The sequence below is a fragment of the Lissotriton vulgaris genome, chromosome 2_1, assembly GCF_964263255.1.
Source record: "Lissotriton vulgaris chromosome 2_1, aLisVul1.2, whole genome shotgun sequence".
NCBI classification, from domain to species: Eukaryota; Metazoa; Chordata; class Amphibia; order Caudata; family Salamandridae; genus Lissotriton; species Lissotriton vulgaris.
In genome coordinates this window covers 319723937-319736107 of record NC_141687.1, presented here as the reverse complement: position 1 = coordinate 319736107, position 12171 = coordinate 319723937, and the positions used below count along the sequence as shown (strand labels likewise).

Sequence of the window (12171 nt, the reverse complement as noted above, 5' to 3'; positions counted from 1 at the left end):
ACTATTATGTTCTCCATAGAGCGTACCTGACCCCGGTGAAAGTCAGGCGTTATTTTGCCACGGCCTCGGCGGAATGCCCTAGATGCCCGGCTCAGGAAGCGGACCTCCTACACATGTTATGGGCCTGTCCAGGACTGACATCCTACTGGCAGGAGGTAGCGACGACCCTGGAGGAGGTGACAGGGAGGCTCTTATCATTGGATGCGGCGGTGGGGCTCCTACACTGGTTTCCCCATACCCCCAGGAATAAAATTTCTAGTAAGTTTATCGACCTGGGGCTCCTCCTTGCTAAACGAGAGGTGACTAGGAACTGGAAGGCACGAGCTGGTCCGGCGGGCAGCAGATGGCACAGTGAGCTTTTGAAGTGGGCGGCGGGAGAGAGCGCACTGAGATATCAACTGGCTTGGAGGCAGGGTAATGAGAAGGCGCAGGAGGCCGCGTTGGAGTGGGAAATGTTGGTGCAGGCCCTCAGAGATTATAGTGCCCCTAGCGATTCTGAAAGTGAAGAAGCGACTCGCCCCGAGTCCCGGTGAACATTAGTACTGACAGTCCTATTGCCTTCCCCGTGGGTCCGATAGCAGATCCTATGTTGATAGCTCCCCGGCGCTGGTGGTGGGGGGGGGGGGGGGTTCTCTTAGTTAGTAGACAGTTATGGGGATGGGGTTTATTTTGGGGGTTTTAGGCTTATTTGGAAAAGCAGACGACGGACAGTGCATTATCCGGACCAGCTCCAGCATCCTACTGACCCCCATTGCAATTCGCCGCCCGACCCCAGGGTTGTGGGCTGGTTGGCTGTGTACAGACTCTATGGAGGGGGGCCAGAGGGCTTTATTCTGTTACTATTGCTTATGATACCATGCTGGTCGTTACTGTACTGATTTACTGATTCCTGCAATAAAAATATATTTAAAAAAAAAAAAAAAAAAAATCAGTGGCTATAGTTAAGAAGGTTTATTACAAGTTAGGAATCAAGAAGGGGCACGATTATAGCCCCTTGCTATAATAATAATAATACCGACAATTCTAGAGCATGAACAGCTACCTCCTAAGAGGTGTCCCGGCGCTGTAGCAACTGGGGGTGTGTCAGGCTTCCTGCGTTACACAGAGAGTCCAAGGGATTACTCCTGGTTAAAAAGCCAGGTTTTGGCTGCCCTCCTAAAAATGGTTTCAGAGGTGATTTGTCGCAAAGCATTTGGCAAGGCATTCCAAAGCATGGCAGCCTTAAGCGAAAAGGATCTGCCCCCTAGCCGAGCTTTCTTAACTCGTGGGGTGCATCGCAGGTTGTAGGAACTGGAGCGGAGAGAGCAAGGCTGCTTATATGCGCCAAGCCTCTGCTTCCAATAGCACGGGCAGGATCCGTGGACTGCCAGAAAGGCTAGGTTTTAGGGCCTTAAATTTATTTCTATTATTGACCGGCAGCCAATGCAGTTCCTTGAAATGCGGACGGATATGCTGCTTGAATGGGTCGTGTTTAATCAATCTCGCAGCCACATTCTGTATTTGCATTTCTTTATCTGGTACGCAGGGAGTCCCAAAAACAGGCCATTCGCGTAATCCAGACGGGAGGTTACTGTGGCATGGACCACAGACCTGCGACGGTTTTCTGGCAAAAGATGTAGAATTTTGCGCAGGTTTCTTAGACTGCCAAAGCATGCCCCTGTCACTTGTTGTATTTGGGCCAAAAATGATAGGTTCGTCTGCCACTTTACACCCAGGCTTTTTGCGCAGCCTACAGGAGTGGGAGGGCAGCCCATTTCCTCAGGCCACCAAAGGTCTGCGGCAGGGGGTTTGCTGTTACCGAAGAGCAGCACCTCAGTTTTGTCGGCATTCAGCTTGAGTCTGATGTTGTTCATCCATTGTGCTATATCTTTTAAGCAGCTTTTAAAATTCTCGAAAGAGGCACTGGACAAATCTTTTTTTTTTTTCTTCTTTGCCAACTGGGGGTGAAGGCGATTTCCTACTCCTATGATACCCAGCTGGTATTCCCTTTTAAAGATTTGTCCAGTTCATGGCACTGGACAAATCTTTAAAAGGGAATACCAGCTGGGTATCATAGGAGTAGGAAATCGCCTTCACCCCCAGTTGGCAATCAATGAAAATAAAGGGGCCAAATAAATGTTGAAGAGCAGTGGACTCAGGGCCGAGCCCTGAGGGACCCCACACCATAGGGTCTTGCTATTGTATTGATGTGGTTGAGTGCCACTTATGAAGAAAAGACTTAAGCCATTGCAAAGCTGTGCCCTCGATCCCCACGTCCTTGAGGCGCTGGATCAGAATGGAGTGGTCAACCGTATCAAATGCAGTGGAAAGATCAAGGAGTACCAGCATAACTGATGCCCCTGAATCCAGCTCTAGCCTGGCTGAGTCTATAAGACACAGAATAACAACTGGAAAACCCAACCTCTTAAAGGAGTTTAGGGGTACCAGTATAAGGCCAACCAGAAGTTCAGTCCCAGCAGTATAAAACATCAATAACAGGATCTGGTGCATAAGTAAGTAAGTAAGTAAAATCTAGAATCATCCAGGTTACAGTCCAAACTAAATGGATGGTTCAATAGTCTAAAGAGATCTAATAATTCAGGAAAATGGCAATGACAAGTAAAGGAATGAGAGAAGTACCGGAAGTAAGGGAAAATGTCATCATCTCAGAAGCTCGGTCAGGGGAATTTGAGTGTTATCAAAACACGTAAAAGTGGCCTGGTCAGGAAACTGTTAGTGTGCCGCAACTGAACTATATCCCCAAGGCCATTAGTAGCACTAGAAGTGATGACCCAGGTCTGGTAAAGAAATTCCCATCAGCCCACCCATTTGGTGGAATGTCGTCATGTGGGAGATGTCACCAATCCAAATCTCAGACAGTGCACCTAGTCATGGTGCAGAGATGGATTATCATGATGTGAGTTCAGACCAATGGGCTTCACTGGTGATGCTAATGGGGTGCAGTGCAAGTGGAAAAAATTTTAAAGTGAAAAACGTGAGGATAAAATTGACTCCAAGAACCAAAATTTAATTTTAATCAGTATGGCGCTAGGGTCAAGATTAAAAATTGCCAAAATAGTTTGAAATAATAACTATATATAGGCAAAGTGAGTGGAGGTCGACATGTTTCAGCTGTACTGACTATTGGTCTTAGCTTTCTTCAGGACCATTGGGAAACTGCGACTGCAAATCAAAGTGACTATTCACACTATGTATATTGGATAAGTCCTACCAGTTCCTCTGAGCCCAGATGAATACTGGAGGAAGTCCAGAACTTTCTGTATCTCCTAAAAAAGAGAGGCATAAGCATGAATCAAAAACATGTAGTGTACAACAGAATTAGGGAAACAAGAACAAGTTGCTAAGCACACGAACAGTGCGGTGGAGACAGTCTCTCCCCGCTAGTAAAACTAATGATTAGATCCTGACTGTATTTAATCCGTGTATATAATCACGCATATGAGAATAAGTGTAATGACTTACCCAGCATTGTGTGGGAATACGCCTCACCTCAACCGGTACCCACTCGGGAAAAAGGAGGCCCGCTCTAGTTAGGATGGAAATGAAGAAAAGAGCCTTTGAGAAATAGCAGAGGGACTAAAACCAAAATTATTGACATTCCCAAAATTCTCCTAACAAAACCTAGCTATATACAGAAAAAAGACTCAACCTAATGTAAAGCAAATGGCCAGAACTTTGCAGGAAATAGTTAACCAGGGTCTAAGAGTAGAACCACTACTTAGAGAACTCCTTATGGCGTTAAGATGACTTAAAAAAGAGACTAACACTAAAGGAGGGACATCAAGAGGTGTTGCCCTACCTGTCCGTCGGTACCTCGACACCAGCGTCCAAGAGGGAATGGAGGTACCGACTCTTGGCGCGCGTGTCTATTTATATCCGAGCTGATTAGGCAATTAGCTGCAGCTGTGTCGGATATTGTGGAAAAACGTCTCGGTAACAAGATGCCCAAGCTGTTGTGCGCATGCGCTAAGCATCACGGCTGGAATGCGCAAGTGTAGACTGAAAGTTTGTTATTGTTAAACTGCGCATGCGCTATAGAATCTGCTAGAGTGTACTGCGCAGGCGCTGGTATTAGGTCACTAGCTTTTGATGCCGATCACAGTGTGCATGTGTTCTAAACTGCTCTTTGTTGTAGCGTGTGATATCGGACCAAAATTAGTGCCGCAATTATGATAAAAGGAGCGCTACTGGCGGATAATTGCATTAAAATGCAAAAAGTGGCCAAAAAACAAATATCGTATTAACGCGATGCAGCATCAAGGGCTTGAAAAAAGACGAAAATGTGGTCAATTTCAAGTTTGTTATTATCAAATTGCGCATGCGCTGGAGGATCTAGTTGAAAGAACAGCGCATGTGCTGATGTCAGATCACTAGAGCCAATATAGGAATCAGTGCGCCTAGTGTTAAGACTTCAGACTAATTATTATGTGCAATAATTGACCCAAAATTGGGGCAACAGTATGTATACTTCTGATGACTACAGGTAATGACCATAATTAGACTAGATGTACTAAACAAAGCAGATATAGGTGTGGAGCGCTGCACCAAGGACAGAATGACATGATTAGTTAAAGATGAAGTATCTGGGATGACAACAGGGATGATTACAAGGTCCCAGTTGAATTAATGTAATGAAGAAATGACAAGAAACCAGGACTTGTTGATTACAGCGATGTCCATGTGAACAAAGCATGGAAGCGTGCCTCGAATAACAACCGCAAGGCATTAATTGAAAGACGCCCATCCAAACCACCAGGTCCATGGGGTTTTCAACCACATCCGCCACAAATGAATCCATACACTCCTTTTCCTCAGTTCTTCCCTAACCAGCCTTTTTTAGGGCGTGGCCGGGGCCAGAACAGGGGAAGAAGAAAAGGACCACAAACTGTCCACTGGGAAGCCGATCAGACGTTCCCCAACACCCGGAGCAGGAGAGCAGCTCAAGAGAACAACAGCTCGGAGACGACAGGAGTCTAGTTGTCAATCTTAGCTCTCGAATCCTTACTTCAGTTGAGCAGTCAGTCTTGGAGAGAGGTCTGGGCTTCGTGCCAACTAATGTAGGAGACCCGTTCCTTTTGAGAACGGAACTTGAAATTTTTTTCCGTAAAGTGCGTCTTCACTTTTTCTTCAAAGACAGAACTGAAGAATCTCAATCAGGTGATGACACAGTCAAGAACACAGGACTACGTCCTCCTTCTACCTTTACTCCCTTGAGTCACCAAGTTCCTTCCCTTGTTACCACCTTCGAACAAGCGGTCAGACACGATATTTCACAGCTGCAAAATACTGAACGCAGTACGTTCCACAATTTTTCCAAACTTGAACAGCAGGCGGTCAAAAATCTCTCGCAAGATCCGTCCATTATCATAAAACCGGCGGACAAAGGGGGAGCCACTGTTATCATGGATTTGGAACAGTACCGTCAGGAATGTCTTAGACAGCTGGATAATGACAAATTTTATCGCCGTCTAACTACAGACCCCACTCAGAGTTTACTTACCGAAATCAAAACTTTGGTGGACGAAGGAAACACGGAAGGGTGGATTACACCCCAGGAAGCCAGATTCCTTGTAACAGAGAAACCCACTACTCCAGGTTTTTATTGCCTTCCTAAGATCCACAAAGCCACTAGACCACCGCCAGGCCGTCCCATCATCTCGGGGATTGGTTCCCTTTTGGAACCACTCTCCACTTTTGTAGATCATTTTCTTAGACCTCTAGTTAAGAAAATGCCCACGTATCTGGAGGACACAGCTGATGTCCTCAGACTATTACCAACTATACAATACAACGTGGACACTGACCTAATGGTCAGTTTTGATGTAGAATCACTCTACACCTGTATTCCACAACAGGATACGCTGGATGCAATTAGAGGCCTTCTGTCAATGGAAGATCTTGACAGTATAACCCCAGTTAATTTCATTCTATCTCTTGCAGAACTGGCAATGAAAAAAAACTACTTCAAATTTGAAGAACAACTGTTTCTACAGATCTCTGGGACCTCCATGGGGAGTGTCTTTGCCCCGAGTCTGGCAAATCTTTATGTACACCAAATGGAACAGACTCATATCCTCAACCATAGCAACCCATTTTTTGACCACCTGGTGCTATGGAAGAGGTATATAGATGACGTCCTGGTGGTGTGGCGAGGCTCTATCCCTGAAGTACAGGCCTTTCATACATGGCTCAATGGATGCAATCCCTATCTCAAATTCACGCTTGAGTATAGTCATGCTAGACTTCCCTTCCTTGATCTATCTATCTTTCCCGAAGATGGGAGTCTTCAGAGTGAGTTATTTACCAAACCCATGACGAGAAATTCACTCCTGTCATTTAGTAGTCATCACCCACGTTCCCTGAGGGAGAACCTCCCAGTGGGCCAGTTCCTCCGAGTTAGGAGGAATTGTTCATCCAGAGAATTATTCAATAAACATGCAACCATACTAGCTGCTCACTTAGAGGAACGCCATTACCCTAAGCATCTTGTGAACAAAGCATGGAAGCGTGCCTCGAATAACAACCGCGAGGCACTAATTGAAAGACGCCCATCCAAACCACCGATTGAACGCCTGACATTTGTCAGTACATTTAACACAATGTCCAACTCTGTCCAAAAACTGGTTCGCAAACACTGGACGATTTTGAATAGTACTGATGCAAAACTTCCGTTACCATTGTTTTCATTCAAAAGGGCACCTAGTCTTCGAGACACTCTTGTCCATACAAGACCAAGGACAACCAGGACTGACAGCTCAACAACCCTATGGAACCTTCTTCCGGTCTCTGGCCATTACCCCTGTGGGTCATGTAGTGTCTGCCCCCAGACTGAGAAAACCACTACAGTCGACATAGGGACAGGTAGGACATGGTTACTCAAAAAACATACTAATTGCAACACTGACAATGTCATCTATATGATAACCTGTCCCTGTTCCCTTAGATATGTCGGCTACACCACCCGTAAGATCAAAACAAGAATAGGGGAGCACAAGAGCACTGTCAGATGTCGAAAACAGGCCACTAAATTAACAAATCACTTTTTAGATCAAAGACATACTGCTGATGAAATGAAATGGGTCATTCTCGAACAGCCATTTATTCCATCTCACATCAGTGACGTGTCCAAATTCCTGTTCAAGAAGGAGCAGAAATGGATTTTCCTTTTGAAGAGTCACATTCAAGGCTTAAATGATGACATACCATGGACATCGCTGTAATCAACAAGTCCTGGTTTCTTGTCATTTCTTCATTACATTAATTCAACTGGGACCTTGTAATCATCCCTGTTGTCATCCCAGATACTTCATCTTTAACTAATCATGTCATTCTGTCCTTGGTGCAGCGCTCCACACCTATATCTGCTTTGTTTAGTACATCTAGTCTAATTATGGTCATTACCTGTAGTCATCAGAAGTATACATACTGTTGCCCCAATTTTGGGTCAATTATTGCACATAATAATTAGTCTGAAGTCTTAACACTAGGCGCACTGATTCCTATATTGGCTCTAGTGATCTGACATCAGCACATGCGCTGTTCTTTCAACTAGATCCTCCAGCGCATGCGCAATTTGATAATAACAAACTTGAAATTGACCACATTTTCGTCTTTTTTCAAGCACTTGATGCTGCATCGCGTTAATACGATATTTGTTTTTTGGCCACTTTTTGCATTTTAATGCAATTATCCGCCAGTAGCGCTCCTTTTATCATAATTGCGGCACTAATTTTGGTCCGATATCACACGCTACAACAAAGAGCAGTTTAGAACACATGCGCACTGTGATCGGCATCAAAAGCTAGTGACCTAATACCAGCGCCTGCGCAGTACACTCTAGCAGATTCTATAGCGCATGCGCAGTTTAACAATAACAAACTTTCAGTCTACACATGCGCATTCCAGCCGTGATGCTTAGCGCATGCGCACAACAGCTTGGGCATCTTGTTACCGAGACGTTTTTCCACAATATCCGACACAGCTGCAGCTAATTGCCTAATCAGCTCGGATATAAATAGACACGCGCGCCAAGAGTCGGTACCTCCATTCCCTCTCGGACGCTGGTGTCGAGGTACCGACGGACAGGTAGGGCAACACCTCTTGATGTCCCTCCTTTAGTGTTAGTCTCTTTTTTAAGTCATCTTAACGCCATAAGGAGTTCTCTAAGTAGTGGTTCTACTCTTAGACCCTGGTTAACTATTTCCTGCAAAGTTCTGGCCATTTGCTTTACATTAGGTTGAGTCTTTTTTCTGTATATAGCTAGGTTTTGTTAGGAGAATTGTGGGAATGTCAATAATTTTGGTTTTAGTCCCTCTGCTATTTCTCAGAGGCTCTTTTCTTCATTTCCATCCTAACTAGAGCGGGGCCTCCTTTTTCCCGAGTGGGTACCGGTTGAGGTGAGGCGTATTCCCACACAATGCTGGGTAAGTCATTACACTTATTCTCATATGCGTGATTATATACACGGATTAAATACAGTCAGGATCTAATCATTAGTTTTACTAGCGGGGAGAGACTGTCTCCACCGCACTGTTCGTGTGCTTAGCAACTTGTTCTTGTTTCCCTAATTCTGTTGTACACTACATGTTTTTGATTCATGCTTATGCCTCTCTTTTTTAGGAGATACAGAAAGTTCTGGACTTCCTCCAGTATTATCCAATATACATAGTGTGAATAGTCACTTTGATTTGCAGTCGCAGTTTCCCAATGGTCCTGAAGAAAGCTAAGACCAATAGTCAGTACAGCTGAAACATGTCGACCTCCACTCACTTTGCCTATATATAGTTATTATTTCAAACTATTTTGGCAATTTTTAATCTTGACCCTAGCGCCATACTGATTAAAATTAAATTTTGGTTCTTGGAGTCAATTTTATCCTCACGTTTTTCACTTTAAAATTTTTTCCACTTGCACTGCACCCCATTAGCATCACCGGTGAAGCCCAGTGGTCTGAACTCACATCATGATAATCCATCTCTGCACCATGACTAGGTGCACTGTCTGTGATTTGGATTGGTGACATCTCCCACATGACGACATTCCACCAAATGGGTGGGCTGATGGGAATTTCTTTACCAGACCTGGGTCATCACTTCTAGTGCTACTAATGGCCTTGGGGATATAGTTCAGTTGCGGCACACTAACAGTTTCCTGACCAGGCCACTTTTACGTGTTTTGATAGATATTATTAGGGCGTGAGTGGTCTTGGTCGTTAAATATAGCCCTTTTTGACCCTCCCCACATTTATCTTATGAATTTGAGTGTTAGCCTCAGCAAAGAATGAAAGGGAATAAATATAGAGGTCTAAACCTCTCAGGGAAAAGTGGCAGCTGTTTCAGAGAGTGTAGACACAAGTTATTTACACCCAGTTCTCTCAGATACCACCCCTCTGTTCGTATCATGAGGCGTTCCATTGTTCTTTTCCATTCTCATGCTGAAAGCTGCACCATTCACGAAGTGTCCCACACTGAACACGGAATAGGCATTGTCCTTGCTCAACCAAGTCCTGTTGCAATAATGCTAAATAGGACTCTTGAGTTAATGCTCTAGCTCTCCATGTCCGTTTTGTAAGGTCTTCTTCTCAGGTTTACACTCTATTGCTAGTACAGTGTTGAATCTATTCTCAAACTAATAATCTATGCTAACGCACCTGCAAGGGAAAAGTCATGCAAGCTGAAATGGAAAACAGTATTTTACGAAGAATGGAGAACAGGCCTAGTAAGGCGAGTGTTAAATAAATGGTGCACTTTTAATATGTGTATGCACTTTCAAACACAAATTAAAATGAACTTGTCAGTACATTAGATTCATATTGCATGTGGCATACAGTAAAATCTTTAATCTGCATGTATAAATATGGCTAAAAACTACATTTTATATGAAATATATGAAACAGTAGGGTACACTTTACATAAATCATTATCATCTTAAAGTAAACACATTCTAAATAGGTGAGGATGCTTTACTCATCAAATCTCCCAAGAATATCTAATTTAATAGGGTTAAGGCTCACAGCGCTTATGTATGAATTCTTTCGTTTTACAGTGAATGTACTTCAATAATGATGTCAAGTGCAACACTTTTTTGTAGTAATGTCGTTAAGTCAAACAGGAAAATGTGCTAAGTGCACTTTCATGGCATGTCATGGTATGTATTTGTGATGTGTAAAGGTTGAGAATTATTTACGCTGCTCCAATTACTTGCCATAAGACTCGCATAGGAGCACAGGGACTGTACCTCTATGCCTCAGTTGTATATTTTCAACATATAGCTTTTCTTCTACCAAAGTCAACATAATGAAATGGGGTTTTATGACCTCCTGCCTGCGGAAAGAGAAAAATGTTATAGCTGATAAGCACATTTAATCACTTGTGTAATTTAAACTTTTGGGGCTACAAGGAGTAGTGATGGGCACACCACATTCATTTAGGTGCCTAAAAATAATGCGCAGCCATTATCTAGGGTTACCACCTTTCCATGAGAAAAATACCAGCCCTTTGTTGCTGTTTTAAAAATCTGCAAAGGCCCGAACATGATACTAAATTGTATGTGTTCATTTCTAACATGACTTTTCTGCTTTTCTCTACGTTAACTATTAGTCAGAGATCATTAATGCAGCTCTAGAACACATTTAAAAGAAGTGCCTTCCATTCATATTAGTTGTTTGAAGTATGTACAGATAAGGTCTAAGAAATCCGACTTTAGTGATTTCGCTTACTTTTATACCAGCTATGAAATTCAGATACATTGGTGCCAATAGAAGACCAGTCAGGTAGCAACCCTACTGGTAGCCCAAACTCTCAATTTATCTTAGCTTGCTTGATCAGATGGCATCAGGTCAGTTTTGCTTGAGATACCATGCACGCTGGACTGACTTTTTTATTTCTATTCCCACAGAGTATCTAAAAAGAACCGAGCAGTAGATGGGAAAGCCAACGGCCTTCAGAACCCGGAAGCCCAGCAGGCCATGGTGCAACCAAAACAGGCACACAGCGTGGAGACCTAGCGGAGTTGTGAACTAAAGGAAATGCTCACGTGCAAACCATACAGACCTTGAGGAGATCTAGAAGACCACTAGCAACGTAAAGTCCGCTTAGGCATTCTTCGCACCCAATGCATTGCGCCATGTTGTTTTTGGAAGCTGTTATTGCACCAGACTTGCCAACTCTAAGACATTCTATGAATATGAAGCTGTAGAGCTGACGGTTCTGCGCCTTTCTTGAGGACTGTACTATCGATATTTTATGTTGGCAAAGCTACTCAAATGAACCTTTATTTCATTTTAAAACAGCCAGAATGCCATCTAACCGTATCTTCCTAATCGAGGCGAGCTATTATACTCTAAAATGGCTGCCAAATGAAAAGCCTGGAAACCTGGTTTCTGCGGCTGAATGAAGCGACGCTGGGGCTGCTGTGATCTGAAAATATGTAGCCTGTCTCTCTGCAATTTCCCCATATACAAAGTATAAATTCATTTTGAGTCGTTGCTGTTAGTTCTCAGGGGAAGTCAAAATGTGAATAAAAAGCTGTGAATCACCCACACCTTTTTGATTGTGAATGAACCATCCTGTGTAACCAGTCACACTAGCCTTCAGGCAGGAGACGTTGTGCCAAGTGACTGAAAAAATAGGGCTATGAATGAATGGATGTTTATTATTCAAAGATATTTCTTCTGCTTGGAGCAGCGCAATTTAGACTCCACCCTTACTTGTCACAGAAATGAAATTATATACTCCCATTTGACATTATACTCACTGTGTGCCTTAACTTCGTTAATGTGTTTGAAGCACTGAAATGCAATAATGAAATGTATTCACTGTAGAGGCTAGAGACGAGTATACGTGTGCACTAATGTTCAGTTTAAACATGTAAGCATGTATTCTTAGTTCAAGTTTACAGTTGCACTTCAAGTTGCATTTGCATAGGTAAACATGCATTCTTTTTATTCACATTTTCATCAGGTTACACGTGTGCACGTATGACCATGTATTCAAAGTACATATTAAATACTGGTGCATACCAGTTCCCCCTCCTGCTGCACGAACAGCCGTTCGTTACTTACCTCTAAATGCTATATTGTTTTGTTTTGTATAGCTTGTATTATCCACTGTCAGCTTTATTTTCATACTTCCCATATTTGTATTTTATTTTTTGTTGTTTTTCCTCCTTATT

The 12171-nt window shown here is 43.3% G+C and overlaps 1 protein-coding gene across 2 annotated transcripts in view; it reads left to right on the top strand.

The window, feature by feature from the left end:
- Positions 1 to 11539, top strand: part of P2RX5 (purinergic receptor P2X 5) — a 516750-nt gene extending 505211 nt beyond the window's left edge. For both annotated transcript variants that reach the window (XM_086955030.1, XM_086955029.1), the window contains one exon: positions 10897 to 11539. In XM_086955030.1, the coding sequence (XP_086811156.1) occupies positions 10897 to 11005 (109 nt within the window). In that variant the 3' untranslated portion in view covers positions 11006 to 11539. The remainder of the gene's footprint in view (positions 1 to 10896) is intronic.
- Positions 11540 to 12171: the final 632 nt, after the last annotated feature.